This window comes from Eleginops maclovinus, chromosome 8 (assembly GCF_036324505.1).
Source record: "Eleginops maclovinus isolate JMC-PN-2008 ecotype Puerto Natales chromosome 8, JC_Emac_rtc_rv5, whole genome shotgun sequence".
Lineage (NCBI taxonomy): Eukaryota > Metazoa > Chordata > Actinopteri > Perciformes > Eleginopidae > Eleginops > Eleginops maclovinus.
In genome coordinates this window covers 20,372,245-20,388,136 of record NC_086356.1, presented here as the reverse complement: position 1 = coordinate 20,388,136, position 15,892 = coordinate 20,372,245, and the positions used below count along the sequence as shown (strand labels likewise).

Below are 15,892 nucleotides of genomic sequence, written 5' to 3'. Positions count from 1 at the left end.
CCTTGTTTCGTATCCGTCATGTTTTTGTGTTGTGTGCTTTATTTTGAAATGTTTTCCCCACTTCTGTCATGTTAAGCTTCACTTCCTGTCTGTGTTTCCCTCCTGTGCCTGATTGTGTTATTGTGTTCACCTGTTGCCCCTGTGTTTCTCCTGCCCCTCCCAGCTGTCTCTTGTCTTGTGATTACCCATTTGGTCCCTGTTTCCCTTTTGTCATCGTCATTTCTTCCCTGATCTTGTCCAAGATACCTGCCTGCTCCTGTCGCCCTTCATGTCTGAAGCTAAGTGTTTTTCATGTCCGGTGTTCCCGTTGCTTCGTGTTTTCGTCAACAGCTTTTGAATAAAGCTCACTATTTGTTTGGACCCTTACCTGCTTCCCCTTGATTTACTGCACTTGGGTCCAGTTTCCCCAACCCTGACAGGACGACCGAACACGATATGGATCCAGCAGTACTTTTTGAGGATTCTATTGTGGAGTACTCTTACCACCTTTTATGTATTTATGGAGAGTGGAGGAGAGCAGGTTCTAAAGAGGCTCAGGATGCAGCTCTTCTTCGTGCACGCCGGGAATTGGCAGATAAGCCCTGGTTAGAGATCTCACTGCCGGACTATTTAAGGACATTTGTCACTTCCCCAGAAAGCCTGCACCCTTTCCTCCCGGTTGCAGTTCCGGCCCTTGCAGCCATGTTTCCAGGCCAAGCCCTGACTGCCATGCTCCCAGCTGCAGTCCGGCCCACTCGCCTTTCTTGTCGGCGCCCGGCCGACAACAGCCTCACTTGTCCAGTCGATTCCGGCTTGCCTGTCCAGTCGACTCCGGCCTCGCCTGTCCAGTCGACTCCGGCCTCGCCTGTCCAGTCGACTCCGGCCTCGCCTGTCCAGTCGACTCCGGCCTCGCTTGTCCAGTCGCCTGTCCAGTCGACCCTAGCCTTGACTCCGGCCATGACTCCGGCCTTGACTCCAGCCTCGCCTGTCCAGTCGCTTGTCCAGTCAACTCCAGCCTCGCCTGTCCAGTCGACTCCAGCCTCGCTTGTCCAGTCGACTCCAGCCTCGCTTGTCCAGTCGCCTGTCCAGTCGACCCCAGCCTTGACTCCGGCCATGACTCCGGCCTTGACTCCAGCCTCGCCTGTCCAGTCGCTTGTCCAGTCAACTCCAGCCTCGCCTGTCCAGTCGACTCCAGCCTCGCTTGTCCAGTCACATGTCCAGTCGACCCCAGCCTTGACTCCAGCCTTGCATGTCCAGTCGACTGCAGTCTCGCCTGTCCAGCCGGAGGTCCCACCGACATCTATTCCGATGGGGGTTCTGCCAACACCTGCTTCGTTTGGGGTCCCGCTGTCACCTGTTCCGCCGGGGGTCCCACCAACTCTTCACCCCGTCAAGTCGGTGGTCCCTCCAACACCTGTTCCTTTGGTGGTCCCACCAATCCATGTCCCTGTCCAGTCGGAGGGCCCGCCGACTCAAGCTCATGTCATGCCGACTCTAGTTCATGTCCCATCGGTTGTGCTGCCGGCCCCTGCACCTGCCTCTTCGGGGGTCCCGCCGACGCCAGTACCACCCGGGTTCTCGCCAAAACTATCTCCTGCCTCTTCGGGGGTCTTGCAGACACCAGTACCAACTGGGGTCCCGCCGACAACATCTCATGTCCCGTCAGGGGTCCCGCCGACTGGTGCTCCTGTCTCCTCGGTGGCCCTGCCGCCTCCTGCTCCAGGTGCTCCTTACTTTCCTCTGGAGCGGTCCCGCCGTCCTCGAGCCCGCTGTCCTCCAGCCGTCGTCCAGAAGCGTCTCGCCGTCCTCCGCAGCTGTCTCGCTGCCTTCCAGGCTGTCCTCCGGAAGTTTCTTGCTGCCCTCCGGAGCTATTCCGCTGTCCTCCAGGCCGTCCTCCGGAGCTGTCTCGCCGTCCTCCAGAGCTGTCTTTCCGGCTTCCAGGCCACCCTCCCGAGCTGTCTCGCCACCTTCCAGGCCGTCCTCCGGAACTGTCTCGCCGCCGCCCTCCTGGCTTCTGGAGTTCCCTTGCCACAAGCCCTGTCCATGCTGTCTCATGCTATGCCTTGCCCGTGGGCCGTCCGCCCGAGACAACCTCCTCGTCCTCTGCCTTGCCCCCGGGTCGTCCACCCGAGACACCCTCCTCGTCCTCTGCCTTGCCCCCGGGTCGTCCACCCGAGACACCCTCCTCGTCCTCTGTCTTGCCCCCGGGCCGCCTGCCCGAATCCCACCTCCGGAACCCCTCCACCCACCCTTTTGGCCTTGGTCATGCATCTGTTGTTCGGGCGTCGTCATTTCTTCCCTGATCTTGTCCATGTTACCTGCCTGTTCCTGTCGCCCTTCATGTCTGAAGCTAAGTGTTTTTCATGTCCTGTGTTCCCCTTGCTTCATGTTTTCATCAACAGCTTTTGAATAAAGCTCGCTTTTTGTTTGGACCCTTACCTGCTTCCCCTTGATTTACTGCACTTGAGTCCTGTTTCCCCAACCCTGACATGATGCAGTCAGCAGAGTTACCCTAATGCAGAAGTGGGCGTGTTTCATTGGCAATCATCTGATTGGCTACAGACACTAGCCTCTTTTTAAAAAATGCATTTGTGAATCTAGGGGGCAGGGGAGTCTCACAAATCCACACACAAATGCAGAGAGATTCACACAAGAAAAAGCTTTTTATTTCTACTATTTGTGTGGATCATAAATGTATTTGTGAAACGTTTTTACATTTATATAAATCTATACGTTTTTGGGTGTGCATCTAAAAACATTTGTCTGGATGGAGACATTTACATATAAATCCCAAATGATATTTGTGAATCCTTCCGTGTGCATTTATTGATTTTGAGACTGATCTGACCCCATACTTAAGAGCTCTGTTAAAGCATCTGCAACACATTTTACACTATAATGTTTTTATAAACACACATTTAAAGGGCCATGGATCATGATAATAAATGGGAAAAGTTATTTTATCTTGCTCTAAAGTAGTTCATTTGTACACCTTATGTCGTCCACATATCTGATATTGCAAGTTACCATATACACTGTGCAACCACCTTAGATAATCCAGGCAAGTCGTTAACATAAAGTCACCGTATCTGAAAAAAACCCAGTGCAGCATCCATAACAACATCAGGCTTTTTTTTTTTTTTACCTTGATGTCTCTGTTCCAGAACAGTGATGTTCTAGCTGTCTGAACAGCTCTCTTAAAGATGTGTTCAAATGTTCAAATCCCTCAGGCTAGACACTCGAGCGGCCCATCAAACAGGGACTGCTTTTGTTTCAGCGTCAAATGCAAAGTAAAGATGTGAGGGTCGCTGGTAAGAGAGAGAAGGGCTTTAAAGGCTAGTTGCTATGGAACTAACCAATGACAGAGCAGAATTACTTACAAAAGGTGTTAATGTTGTGATTGCACCGTCGTTGCTCCGTTCATATTCAGCAGCTTCCAAAGCATATTGTCAAGCATAGTATACTAAAATGCATTTTGCATTGGCACTTCTACAATCTACACTGATTTACATTTACACAAATACTTTTCCCTCATTGATTGTAACATACAGTGGTATGCAAAAGTTTGGGCACCCCTTAGGAAAACCACTGCATCAGTTTGTCACTTGCTGAGCTTTTGAAGCAGCAACTTCATTTTAACATATGTTATACCTTATGGTAACAGAAACATCTCAGTAGTGAAATAACTTTTATTGGTCAAACAGAAACATGTTTATGTGCATTCAAACAAAAATAGGCATGTGCATAAATTTGGGCACCCCTAAGAAATAATTCCATTAATATTTAGTATTGCCTCCTTTTGCTGCAATAACGGCCTGTAGACGCCTCCTGTAGCCACAGACAAGTCCCTTAAGCCTGGCAGGTGGTATTTTGGCCCATTCTTCCACACAAAACGTCTCCAGTTCAGTCAGGTTTCTTGGCCTCCGTGCATGGACAGCCTTCTTCAAATAAATCCATACATTTTCAATGATGTTAAGGTCTGGGGACTGGGATGGCCATTCCAGAACATTGTACCTGTGCTTCTGCATGAATTCCTTGGTGGATTTTGATCGGTGCTTAGGATCATTGTCCTGCTGAAAAATCCAACCCCGGCGTAGCTTCAACTTTGTGACTGACTCTAGAACATTCTTGTCAAGAATCTCCTGGTACTGTAAGGAATTCATGTGGCCCTCAACTTTAACAAGTTTTCCAGTACCTGTGCTAGCCACACAGCCCCATAACATGATAGATCCTCCACCAAATTTTACAGTGGGCAACAAGTTCTTTTCATTGAATGCAGTGTGTTTTTTTCGCCATGCATACCTGTTCATGTTATGACCAAATAACTCAATCTTGGTCTCATCTGACCACAGTATTTTGTTCCAAAATGCTTCTGGCTTGTCCAGATGTGCTTTTGCATACCTCATGCGACTCTTCTTGTGATTAACACTCAGGAAAGGCTTTTTGCACATCACCCTTCCAATGAGCTCTTCCTGGTGCAAAGTACGCTGGATTGTGGAACGGTGAACAACTACACCATCAGCAGCCAGATGTTGTTGTAGTTCTCTGGAGGTGGTCTGTGGCTTCTCTGTGACCATTTTCACCATCCTTCGCCTGTGCCTTTCCCCTATTTTTGTCGGCCTACCACATCTTTCCTTCACACGGACTGTTCCTGTGGCCTTCCATTTCACAACTACGTTTCTGACTGTGGAGACAGACAGTTTAAACCTGTCAGATAATTTTTTGTACCCTTCTCCTAATTTATAATGTTGGATTATCTTAGCTTTCAGGTCAGTGGAGAGTTGTTTTGAGGTCCCCATCTTGCCACTCCCTAAGAAAGAACCTAGGCCAGGCACAGCCAGCTATTACCTATGTTAAATAGCCTTTTTCATGATTGGTTCCACCTGTCTTTGTAATTGAAGGTCTAATGAGCTAATCAAAGCAATTTTGTGCAGCAACCTGTCAGCTATAAATCCGTACAGGTGTTGAAATGAATGCTATTTATAAGGGTGCCCAAACTTTTGCACATCCCATTTTTTGCATTTTATTTTATTATAATAAAACTATGTAATGCTACCCTAAGAATTTTGGTCTGGAAAACACTAAAACGTCTACATCTTTGTAGGAAAACAAATGTTGTTGCTGTGATCTTCTATTATAAAGGAAAAGCAAATTGTCATGAAATCTCAGAGGGGTGCCCAAACTTTTGCATACCACTGTATGTAGAAATAGTTTGAAAATAGATTTTAATCAAAACATGTGGTGGTTTGTAGACCATCTGGTGCCATTAGTAACAGTACAGCCCACATAGCTATTATTGCTTTGTGTTGGTTTCCATAGTAACCCTTTTAAAGACTCAACTGACCGCTTGGTTCTGTGTATGTCACTGGCCTACTTGTCCTTTACTTACTCTTTCATTTGGTTTGCTGGAGCTCTGTAAACCATGTCAGGTGTCAGCAGGCATATGTTTTGTGTTGGTGTGTGTCTCTCTATCCAGGATGGAGATGTCAGCGGCTGCAGGAGGCCTGGGGAGGTCTGCGCACCGACAGCGCTCTGGCACGGGGAAGAGGAGGAGGTGGGGGGGTTTGAGGCAGCAGTGGAAGCTTCTTGGCCTGTTTGAGATCGATGAGCAGCACGAGTTCTACAGCCTCACCTGTATGATGAAGGAGGGTCTGGCAGCAGCCTCCCAAAACACCATTGATAACACACCAACAGTGAGTAAAAAGTGAAGTGGTTTAGTTAATAAAACCATGTTGCTTGAATATAGATATGTTCTAAAAGCTTGTAACCCACTCCAATGAAAAAAACACAATGAAACATTAGGTAACATTAAGTTACAGTAGGTTACTGCACAGTGCATGTGCATCTCAATAAATGAGAATATTATGGAAAGGTAATTAATTACAGTTATTCAATTTAAAAGGTGAAACTCATACATTATATAGTGTGATGTCATGAGAGGGTGCATCATAGAGGGAAGATACATTCCATCTCGGTGGAGACAACAGGGACTGCAACTCCCATAACCAGTGGGTCATTTTGCAAGCTGGCTGCTGCCCAGCTGAAGATGATTTTGCTGATTGCGCTTTGGAGAGGGGGGGGGCAGTGTGTACTTTCTATTCTAGTCGGCAAAAGTTCTTAGTTTTAATCCTTTTGTTTTATTTATAAGTGACAATTTGTGTTTGTGAAGGCTGTAAGAAGTCGAAAATACACTTAATCGCAACCACACCTCCAGCTGAAAATCCTAATCTTCTCGAGACATCACAATAGATTCATTGCACACAACGTGAATTATTTCAAGCCTTTATTGTTTTAATGTTGAAGATTGCAGCTCATAGCAAATGCAAACCCAAAATTCAGTCTCTCCTAAATTAGAATAACATATTTACATAAGACCCATACAAAAACAAATTTTGAATACAGAGATATTGGCCTTCTGAAAAGTATGTTCATGTGTCTGCACTAAGTTCTTGGGTGGGCCTGCTTTAGCATTAATATACCATACTGCATCACTGCAGACAGCCATTGGCTCTTCTGAGGTGTGACGGACGCCCAGGTATCGGCATTCAGCTCGTCTGCATAGTTGGGTCTCATATCTCTCATACAGCTTTGTTTTGGTTTTCACCAACCACTGAGGGACTCCTTATTAAATATCTGGCTGTTTAGTTGTTAAATTCTTCAATACGGTTTAACAGTCGAGTTACAGGCAATACAACTTTACCAATGAAAGTGAAAGACGAGTGATCAACGGGCCCTCGCAAGTCAGCACACGCAGGGGTGCTTCAAGGATCTGTCACAGCCTGGTCCTGGCTAATCGCCCCTCACCTGATTTGTTTTCCTGCTTGTTAATCACCTGCCTGGCCTCAACGAGGTTCAGCTGTCCCTAATCATCCCTCTTCCCCAGTGTATATAAGCTGTGCTGTTGCCTTGGTCAGTGCCAGTTCGTCTTGTCTGTCTACCAGGAAATGTTCAGAGGAATCCCAGTGTTAGCCACAGTCATAGCATTTTGCTGCCTTTTCCCAACGACTTAGTTGGTCATTTTTTGTTTGCTGAATTAGTATTTTTACATCAACTTAGTTGTTTTTTGTTGCTCAAGTCTGCCTTTTTTTGGACTTTGTCTGTATTCTTTTGCCCTTTTTTGATTAAAAGGCTTGACTAAGACCCTTGGTCTGGTTGTGCTTTTGAGTCCTATTTTCTTGCTGGTGCCAGTGGTTTTTGCATGATAGGATCCCCCCATGTAGGGCTGTCCCTAACGATTATTTTTCTCCTGATTAATCTATCAACTATTTTTTTCGAATAGTCACGATTATTTTTTAAAGTAATGTTTTTTGGGTTGGCGGGTATTACAAACAGGCTTGACACGCTTTTATGAACAGTAAAAAATGTTTATTTATTCATTCTCAAACTTAAAAGTTTTGCAGTTTAATCTTCAATAAATGGAGGCATGCCCAAATAAAAATAAAAGGCAAATCAAATAATTGACAAGAATAAATAACTCTATACACAAATTTCAATTATGTTAGTTAGTAAGAACACTGACTCACATGAGTGCAAACTGAATACAAAGTTTGTATTACAAACAGAACTTGAGTTTTTTTTCCCCAACAGGGTATGTAACTGCTCTTTTATTTTCCCCAACAGGGTATGTAACTGCTCTTTCTAAGCATTAAAATGAAGAAATGTGAGCATGTCTACGTGGTCAGGTGTCAGGCTTGCTCTTTTTTTTACTAACAATGTTCCCAGCAGCTGAGAAGAGACGCTCAGATGGCGTTGATGTTGCGGGTACAGCCAGGTATGATCTGGCCAGCTGAGCCAGGTTGGGGAACTTTCCTTCATTATCCCTCCACCACTGCAGTGGGCTGAGGCTCCTGACCTTCTTATGTTCACCAAAGTACATTTGTACTTCCTTCCTCAACATTTCCTCTTCATCTTCCTGGTCATCATCATTGTTGCTGTCGTCTGAGTCTGAGTCCATCAATGAGACTAGCAGAGACTTCTTACCTTGGATGGGCAGCTTTCGTCCTGGTTGGTCACTGTCTGAGTCACCCGGCTCCATACCTGCTTGAAGCCGTTCCTTCTTCCTTCTTCTTGCGTCAAGTGCAAGAGCCTGAAGTTCGGCTTGCACTTTTTGTATCTCATCGGGTGATAAGAAACCAAGCCTGCGGTACCTTTAATACATACAAAAAGAAATAAAGATACAACATTAAAAATGTGTTAAAACATCCAGTTTCCATGATATAATATACACTAAATACAAAAAAGGAAATGGAAAAACAAGCAGTAGGTAGTAATAGCAACAGATAAACAATGTTATACATGCCAGACAATAACAATTAAACCACACAAACCTGGAGTCAAGGGCAGTAGCACAGACACACACATTTGGACCATCCTCACTGAATGTGGTCTCTCTGGTCCACCTGGTAGCTATCTGCTCATCTGCCTCTGTCTGAAACGCGTTTATTGGAACACACTCAAAGGATCTGTTCTGAGTAGATTTCTGGAGACCCTTCACCAGTCGAGGCAGTGTAGAGACTGTCACATAACTCTCTGCACTTAGGAAGGTAGTGGCTTCCTCAAAGGGCTTCAGAACTTGCTGAAGTTCTTCCAGTAGGGCCCACTGGCTCGTCTTCAAATCGAGGTAGTGCTTTCCCCTTTTGGTGAGGTCTGGGTCTGACAAGACCGCAGCCACCGGCCACCGCTGCTCCAGAAGGCGACTCACCATATAATAGGAGCTGTTCCAACGGGTGGATACATCCTGGGTTAACTTGTTCTCTACAACACCCATAGACTTCTGTTTGGTCTTCAACTTGGTGCTAGCCAGCTCACTCTTCTTAAAGTGTTCCACAAGTGATCTTGCAGCCCCAAGTGTCCTATTTATTTGTGGATCTTTCTTTAAGGCATGACCTATCACCAACTGCAAGGTGTGGCCAGCGCATCTGTGTGAGGCAACTCCATACCGATCATGCAGGATCCTCAAAGCAGCAACAATATTGGCAGCATTGTCGTGCACAATGGCCAGGATGTCCTCCTTGAATGAGATGCCCATCTTCTCTACTGATTCCTCTAACCACTTAGCAATGTTTTCAGCCTCATGGCGCTCCTCCAGTGGCATGGTGGTCAGGACGTATGAGGTCAACTCAAATTTTTCATTCAGAAAATGGCAAGTTATACCCAAGTACGCCTCGGTGGCGACACTTGTCCAGCAATCAGTGGTGAGTGTTATTTTTGAGTTTGCATTTTTTATTTCAGCTTTGACTTTGTCGAGAGTAGCCTTGTACTTTTCCTCCATCAAATCTGTGAAGTGGCGTCTGGAAGGCAACAGGTAACCTGGGTGAAAGGTGTTTATCATCTCCCTGAATCCAACACCCTCCACAATTGCCATGGGCCTCATGTCCTTGATTATCATGTTGAGGATGCTTTGAGTGAGCACAGATGCTCTCTCTGGTGTGCATTCCTCTTCCACATCTTTTTTTTTGGATGGGAAAAACTGTTATATGCCACTAAAAAATAGACAAATAAAGCAGATTAGGACAATGATTTCGAAAAAAGGGGACATTTTATAAATTAGTCACAGACTATAATAAATGTATTTATTTGTTTCAATTAAAATCAAGTATTCACCTACATTTAGCCTACTGATATAGCCTAAACTTAGGCCTACATTATAAATTAGTCACAGACTATAATAAATATAATTTCTATTGTTTTCAGTTCAAATAAAGTATTATCCTACATTTACTGATATAGGCCCACAAAGAGGCCGTTATGAAACGAAAGTGGAAAAAAAGGGCTATCATCGGTTATGGTAGCCTTGGGGTAGGGTAGCCAACTCTCTCCACGTCATTCTATTGACGCACCAAAACCCAGCTGGTCCTTCTGTTGCTAATATAGACCCAAGGTCGTAATGTACGACACAATTATGAGTATTATTATATTATTAGAATAGTATTACTATTTATTTAGACCTGCAGTCGGCACAAACAGTGTTGAATAGCGCAAGATGCACTGTGCACCGGGGAGGAGAACGGACATGAGACCTCTGAATCAGGCGCGCATTCCTCTCACTACACATCTCCCGCTGTTGGCAGGAATATGCGCTCTTCTTTTGCCTTAATTTACTTTTTTACTTTGTATACAAGCTCTTCTACAAACATCCCGACCACTGTCACCCTCAGGTGTTGAATATTCAGTCTATAACGGGCAAATTACGAATCATTGCTTTATCTCCGTGTCGTTGCTACGCACGCCGCCAGCATAGCGACAGGCTATACAAAGCAGCATGAAATCAAAGAAAGGGAAACGTAATTACGTTTCCATTTCTTTGATGAAATATTTACCCCGCGTCTCGATCTGAAAAACCTCATTCACTTCCTCAATACATCTCCTACAGAAACAAACACTTAGTTAGACTTACGACTGTCCAGCTTGTTTTCTGTCATCCTCCAGCAGCACACCAGGATGTCGCCGCTTCATGTGCTCATGCATAGTTGTGGTGCTGCTATGGTACGCCAACTCCTTCTTGCAAATGCGGCACACGACGAAGTCTTCGTGTGCCTTCTCTTTAAAATATCTCCACACTTTAGATGTCTTTGTCCGTTTATTGGGCTGATCATCATCTTCGGGCACCCTCAGGCGTGCAGCCATTGTTACCACTTCTGTTCCAGCACATCTACCGCTCGCGCAAATCACTTTTTTTTTTTTTTTTTTTCTTCAAATCACGTAAACGACGGTATGTTGCACACGCCGACTTATTTACGTCTTCGACGTAATCGATTACGTCGAATAGTCGGGACAGCCCTACCCCCATGCGCAGCACCGAACCGCCATCGTCACTAACCGATCCATATCCTCGACCCGATTTGTTCCGAGCGTGCATGCAAGCGAGCTGCCACCACTTTTGTTTCGTAGCAGCGATGAAATTATTTCCTCACTACATTTCCCTTCATGGGAATAGGAATTTACACACACACATACACACACAAAATAATCTGGGAGGAGGATTTGTATTCCAAAAGTTATTACTTCCTGGTCCCAGCAGAGGGTGCTATGTAGATGAGTGACTTTGTTCATGCAGCTGACTTCAGGGTGGGACCATAGACTGTATATATAGATGGACAGAGTGGCTCCATTCAGCTGTGTTCTATAGAATTGAAGCAACCGAGGCGACGCCATCTTTGAAAATCTGGAGCCAGTTCGAAGTACGCTTGCGCAGTAGAATCTGAAGCATGCGCAGTGAAGAGGAGGTCGCGATCAGACCCGCCCACTCATCGAGTGAAACACGCCCCTTATCGAGTGAAACACGCCCCCTTCTCCGTCCGTTCCCCACCACACACACAGGCCGATTCCGACTCTCTGGGGCTAAACTGGCTGAAACTACAGTGCCCAGTTCGGTCTGGGTATTTGGATTTTCTCCGGTAAGTGTAACGTATGTAAAACAAACCTCTTGTCTGTGTTTGTGAAATACACCTCAGACAGCTTATATTTTTTGATTGTAGACACCAGTTTACCAGCTAATAACTTAATTGACATTACCGTTAACGTTAGATAGCATAGAAGCTAACCTTCATAGTAGCGATAGCTAGTTGGTGAAGTTAAGATTGACGTTAGCACCCACTTAGACTGTATCATAGACTGTATATATAGACTATTGACTGTATCTATAAAGTCTGAACACAAGTCTGCCGGCTCAGCTTATTTTGCTGTTTTCAAATTGTCTTAATATGCCACCTCAACAGAGTGAATCCCTGGCACAATGTCAAATAAGATACATAAATAATAACAATAATAACCATCCTTCTACCTAATGTCACTAAGAATAATGTTATTTGTTAATTTCACCTCATGTATTTCACAGAGCACGTCAAACACCCTCATCGCAAAGCCAGCTGTGACAGCTGTCATTAAATATTCAGCCTAGAATATTTAAACGTTAACGTTAACTTTTTTCTCATTAGAAATCTCGATGTTTCGAGCGTCTTCAACATACAAATCTATCTGTTTTTCGTTGGTATATGACCATAATCCTTTCAAGGATGTCCGAAAATCTATAGATTACTGTCAAATTAAGTTAACTTTCTAACGTTAGCGGCTAAGCTATCGCTACCGTCATTTTAATGAGTTCGCTAGCTAATATCAGAGAACTTTTAATATTGACGAGAACGTTCACTCTCAAAACCGTTCCGGTATGGTACTGCACCTGGGGGGCGCTGGTGGGCCAGTGCAGAATGAATGTGGTCCTATGGAGCCCCACCCATAGATTCCTACATTTCTTTGGATATAATTGTTTTTTAAATCACTGCTATAGTTTTTTAAACATGGAATGGATAATCCTCACAAACGACACATAGCTAGTATTTTATATTCGCTTGATTTTGACTAAAATTAGGTTTTTGTAAATCGGATGACGTCATGCGTGATAAATTGCTTTACGGCACCTTGTGTCTCTCCTTCCCTTTCCTTTCCCTCGCAGCAACAGCTGCATACGATCGCAGCTGATTTGGCTCCGTGGGACTGATTTGAACTCGGCTCTACATGTTTTGAAAAGGTGTGACATTATTTGATACTCATAATTTACAAATCTTAACAAACAATTAAGTGTTAATGAAGACTTTCTGATGTGAATATGTCGTTTTTGAAAAAATACGTTATTTGGTTGCTTCAGTTGGCTATATTAGCACTGTGAGTACTATTACCAGAGGGAACTTTGCTAACGTTAGATATGGTCAGCAGAAAAAAAAAGCTTTGACAATAAAGGTGTGTGGTTAACTGGTGAAAGTATGATGCTGACGAGTTAATACAAGCGTGTATGAAAACAGTTTGTCGATTATATAATGTTAACATATTGTTTTAGTCATCCATCCAAAGTTGTAAGTGAGATCAGAAATGGGAGCTAGGCTAAAGCTAAACGATATTTGACGAGATGCATAGATCTTATGATCATTATCATGTATTATCATACATTATTAATCATTATCATGTATTATCATACATCCAAAGTTGACCATAATCAAATAAAAAAGTTCGATTGTAATGTCCTTTCAGAGTCCTCCTTATGAGCTTTCTTCTTCTCTTTTAACGGCGGTTGGCACCTTAAGAGCGTTGTTGATGTTCTGTGGACAGGTACCACAAAGCGTATTCTTCGGTCGTAACCAGTCGTGAGTTCTTCATTGACCAATCGGCTTTCATTAGCCAGATGCTAGCAGAACCTGGGTCGCAACTGCCCAACCTGTAAGAAAACAAAAGGCTATGACCCCCAGATTATTCCACTTTTGACGAAAAATCCCTGTCGACCTCTCGGAAACCACAGTAGTATTTTGGATTTTGTAGACGATATGCTAGGAGAATGATGTAGCTAGCCGCCTAGCTCCATAGGGGTCCATGTATTCTGCACTCGCCCGCGATCGCCCCCTAGGTGAACTGCAGCCAAATTTGGTACAATGGGGGTGAATAGAGAGTGAAGGGGCTTTCCGTAGACGGGCTTTGCTAATATTAAGTTAATATTCACTTACCGAAAAAACTGCACAGAGCTCCCCTGAGATGGCCTGTTAGTACAATCAACAGCACAACACGACATGACTGTCAATATATAAATGTAAAGTAATAACAGCAAATAAAACAAATATGAGTTGCCTGACAAAAGAACACCACTACAGCCGAGCCTACAGCTACTCTGAATGAAATGAAATGTTGAAGGAGGTTGCAAGCGGCTGCACTGTCAATCAAAGTGTAACCACGCCCCTTTTATATTTATTAAAATAACATTAAAGAAAATAATTTCTCGGGAAAAAGAAAAATGGTGTGATGTGAAGCACCTTGAAAGCTATTTTTTCGAATAAAAAGTTGTGGATGCAAAATTTGTTTTAGGTGAGAAAAGTGACATAGAAAGTTGGTTACTTGCCCATTGAAAATACATGGGAATGGGCGGAGCTACGCATTGTACTGCAGCCAGCCACCAGGGGGCTCTGGACTAGCGCTTGCTTCACTTTTAACGGACGAACCTCTGTCCATCAATATATACAGTTTATGGGTGGGACAATCAGCTATGGGAGATTTGGTCATTTTAGGACTAAATATGGCCCGAGTTACAGCTATTTCCTGTTTCTTGGTGTGAGCTGATTTGAAATGCCCACGCTACAGCAAGATCGTATCAAAATTGCAAACACTATATGATTAAATTTGATTCTGCAAGTCTTCTGGTGGTGCTGGCCAAATTTGGAGTAGATCCGAATAAAACTGTACATAGGTTTTGTTTGGACCCTTAACAAGGGCAAAAGTTGAACTTCAGAAAAAGATGGCCGACCTCCTGTTTGGTTTACGATATGGCTCTCACTGACTTTTTTAGTCAGTCTCATCATGCTGCATATGTCTACCAAGTTTAAGACTTGTAGGTGAAAGCACAGCCAAACTGTTATCATTAGGGGGCGCTATAGAGACATTTTGCTGTAGCCAATTATGAGACCCCCATCAGATATATATTTACACCTGACCCTACGAGTGTTCAAAATATCTCAACTTTTTATGTATGCCTCAGAAAGGCAATTCATTTGAAGAATTCCTACAGTTTCAAAGGTCTTAATAAATGCACAATGTTGGACCAGGGCCTTTTGATGCCTGGCGCCCTGTTTGTTTGGTTACACAATCCAGGTCAGTGGTTTTCAAGCTGCGGGAGCGCAGAGGAAGAGATGTGAGTGTGCATGTGGTGATTCAGCGAGATGTGATGCCTGTGTTCGACATCAACAGGAAGTGAGTAATTGTTCATTAGCTGTGGATCTGGCCCGATTATCATTGCTGTTGGCTGTAGCAGCAGTGGAAATGACACATCTCATACTATACACAGTATGAGATAAACTCCAAGGAACAAAATCTGACACGTCTCGCTTTCCAAAGGAAACCATAAATCCCCCCTCTCGTACCAAAGACGGCGACAACCAAATATATAACAATATGTTTTTGCTGGCTTTTTATGGAACTGGTAAGCCTCTGGATATAAGTGAGAAGTTGTGTACTCGATATGCTTGCCGTCCAAGTCGTCGGATTGGAAATTAATCAATTAATAGTGATGGTTATACTGATGATACACAGTTGTATTTATCTTTCGAGCCAGATGAACAATATCATTTAACAAAAATACAAGATCGCCTGTCAGATATAAAAGCATGGATGACCTGCAACTACTAGAATTCCACATTAAAGCATCAATTAACATAACTACTATTGATGGTATTATCTTGACCTCCATCCCCACAGTAAAACATCTTGGTATTATCCTTGAAGAGGATTTGTCCTTCATATCTCGCATAAAGCAGACACATCCTGTCTGAAAACGATGCAGAACTCATCATCCTGGATTACTGCAACTCCTTTTAATCTGGCTGTCCCACCAAATCAAAAGGCTGCAGCCCTTCTACTAACAAGAACCAGGAAAAAGGACCATATCACTCCAAGTTTAGCTGCTCAACACTGGCTCCCAGTAAAGTCCAGAATCAAATTGAAAACTGTTTTTCTGACCTACAAAGCACTATATGGAAAGGCACCATCATACCTTAAAGATATTTTAATCCCCTATTGTCCCTCTAGGCTAGGGCATTACGCTCCAAGAGTGCAGGTCTTCTAGTAATTTTATGTATTTTAACTCATTTTACTTTTACCAAGGTTTTTGTCATTTTCGTGTAATTTAACTATATCCTACACTGTCATCTAGGTTTGTAAATCTGTAAAACTGGGACAAACATGTTTTGTGATAAACAAACTCGATTTGATATGTCTCAAGAGTAAAGAGAAAACAATGAAATCAAAAAAAGGTAACAGTAACAACAAACAAATAGTAACAGTACCTGCACAGTTTCCTGAGAATCACATGTGTGTGTGTGTGTGCTGGCAATTTGAAAATACATAGATTCTGAAATGTGAATGTTGTTAAAATTGTAAAAAA

General features: G+C 43.8%; 1 protein-coding gene across 1 annotated transcript in view; it reads left to right on the top strand.

The window, feature by feature from the left end:
• pip5kl1 (phosphatidylinositol-4-phosphate 5-kinase-like 1) overlaps positions 1 to 15,892 on the top strand; it is a 41,979-nt gene that overhangs the window by 5,354 nt on the left and 20,733 nt on the right. Inside the window, exon 2 of the mRNA XM_063889545.1 lies at positions 5,456 to 5,672. Within this exon, the coding sequence (XP_063745615.1) occupies positions 5,457 to 5,672 (216 nt within the window). The 5' untranslated portion in view covers position 5,456. The remainder of the gene's footprint in view (positions 1 to 5,455; positions 5,673 to 15,892) is intronic.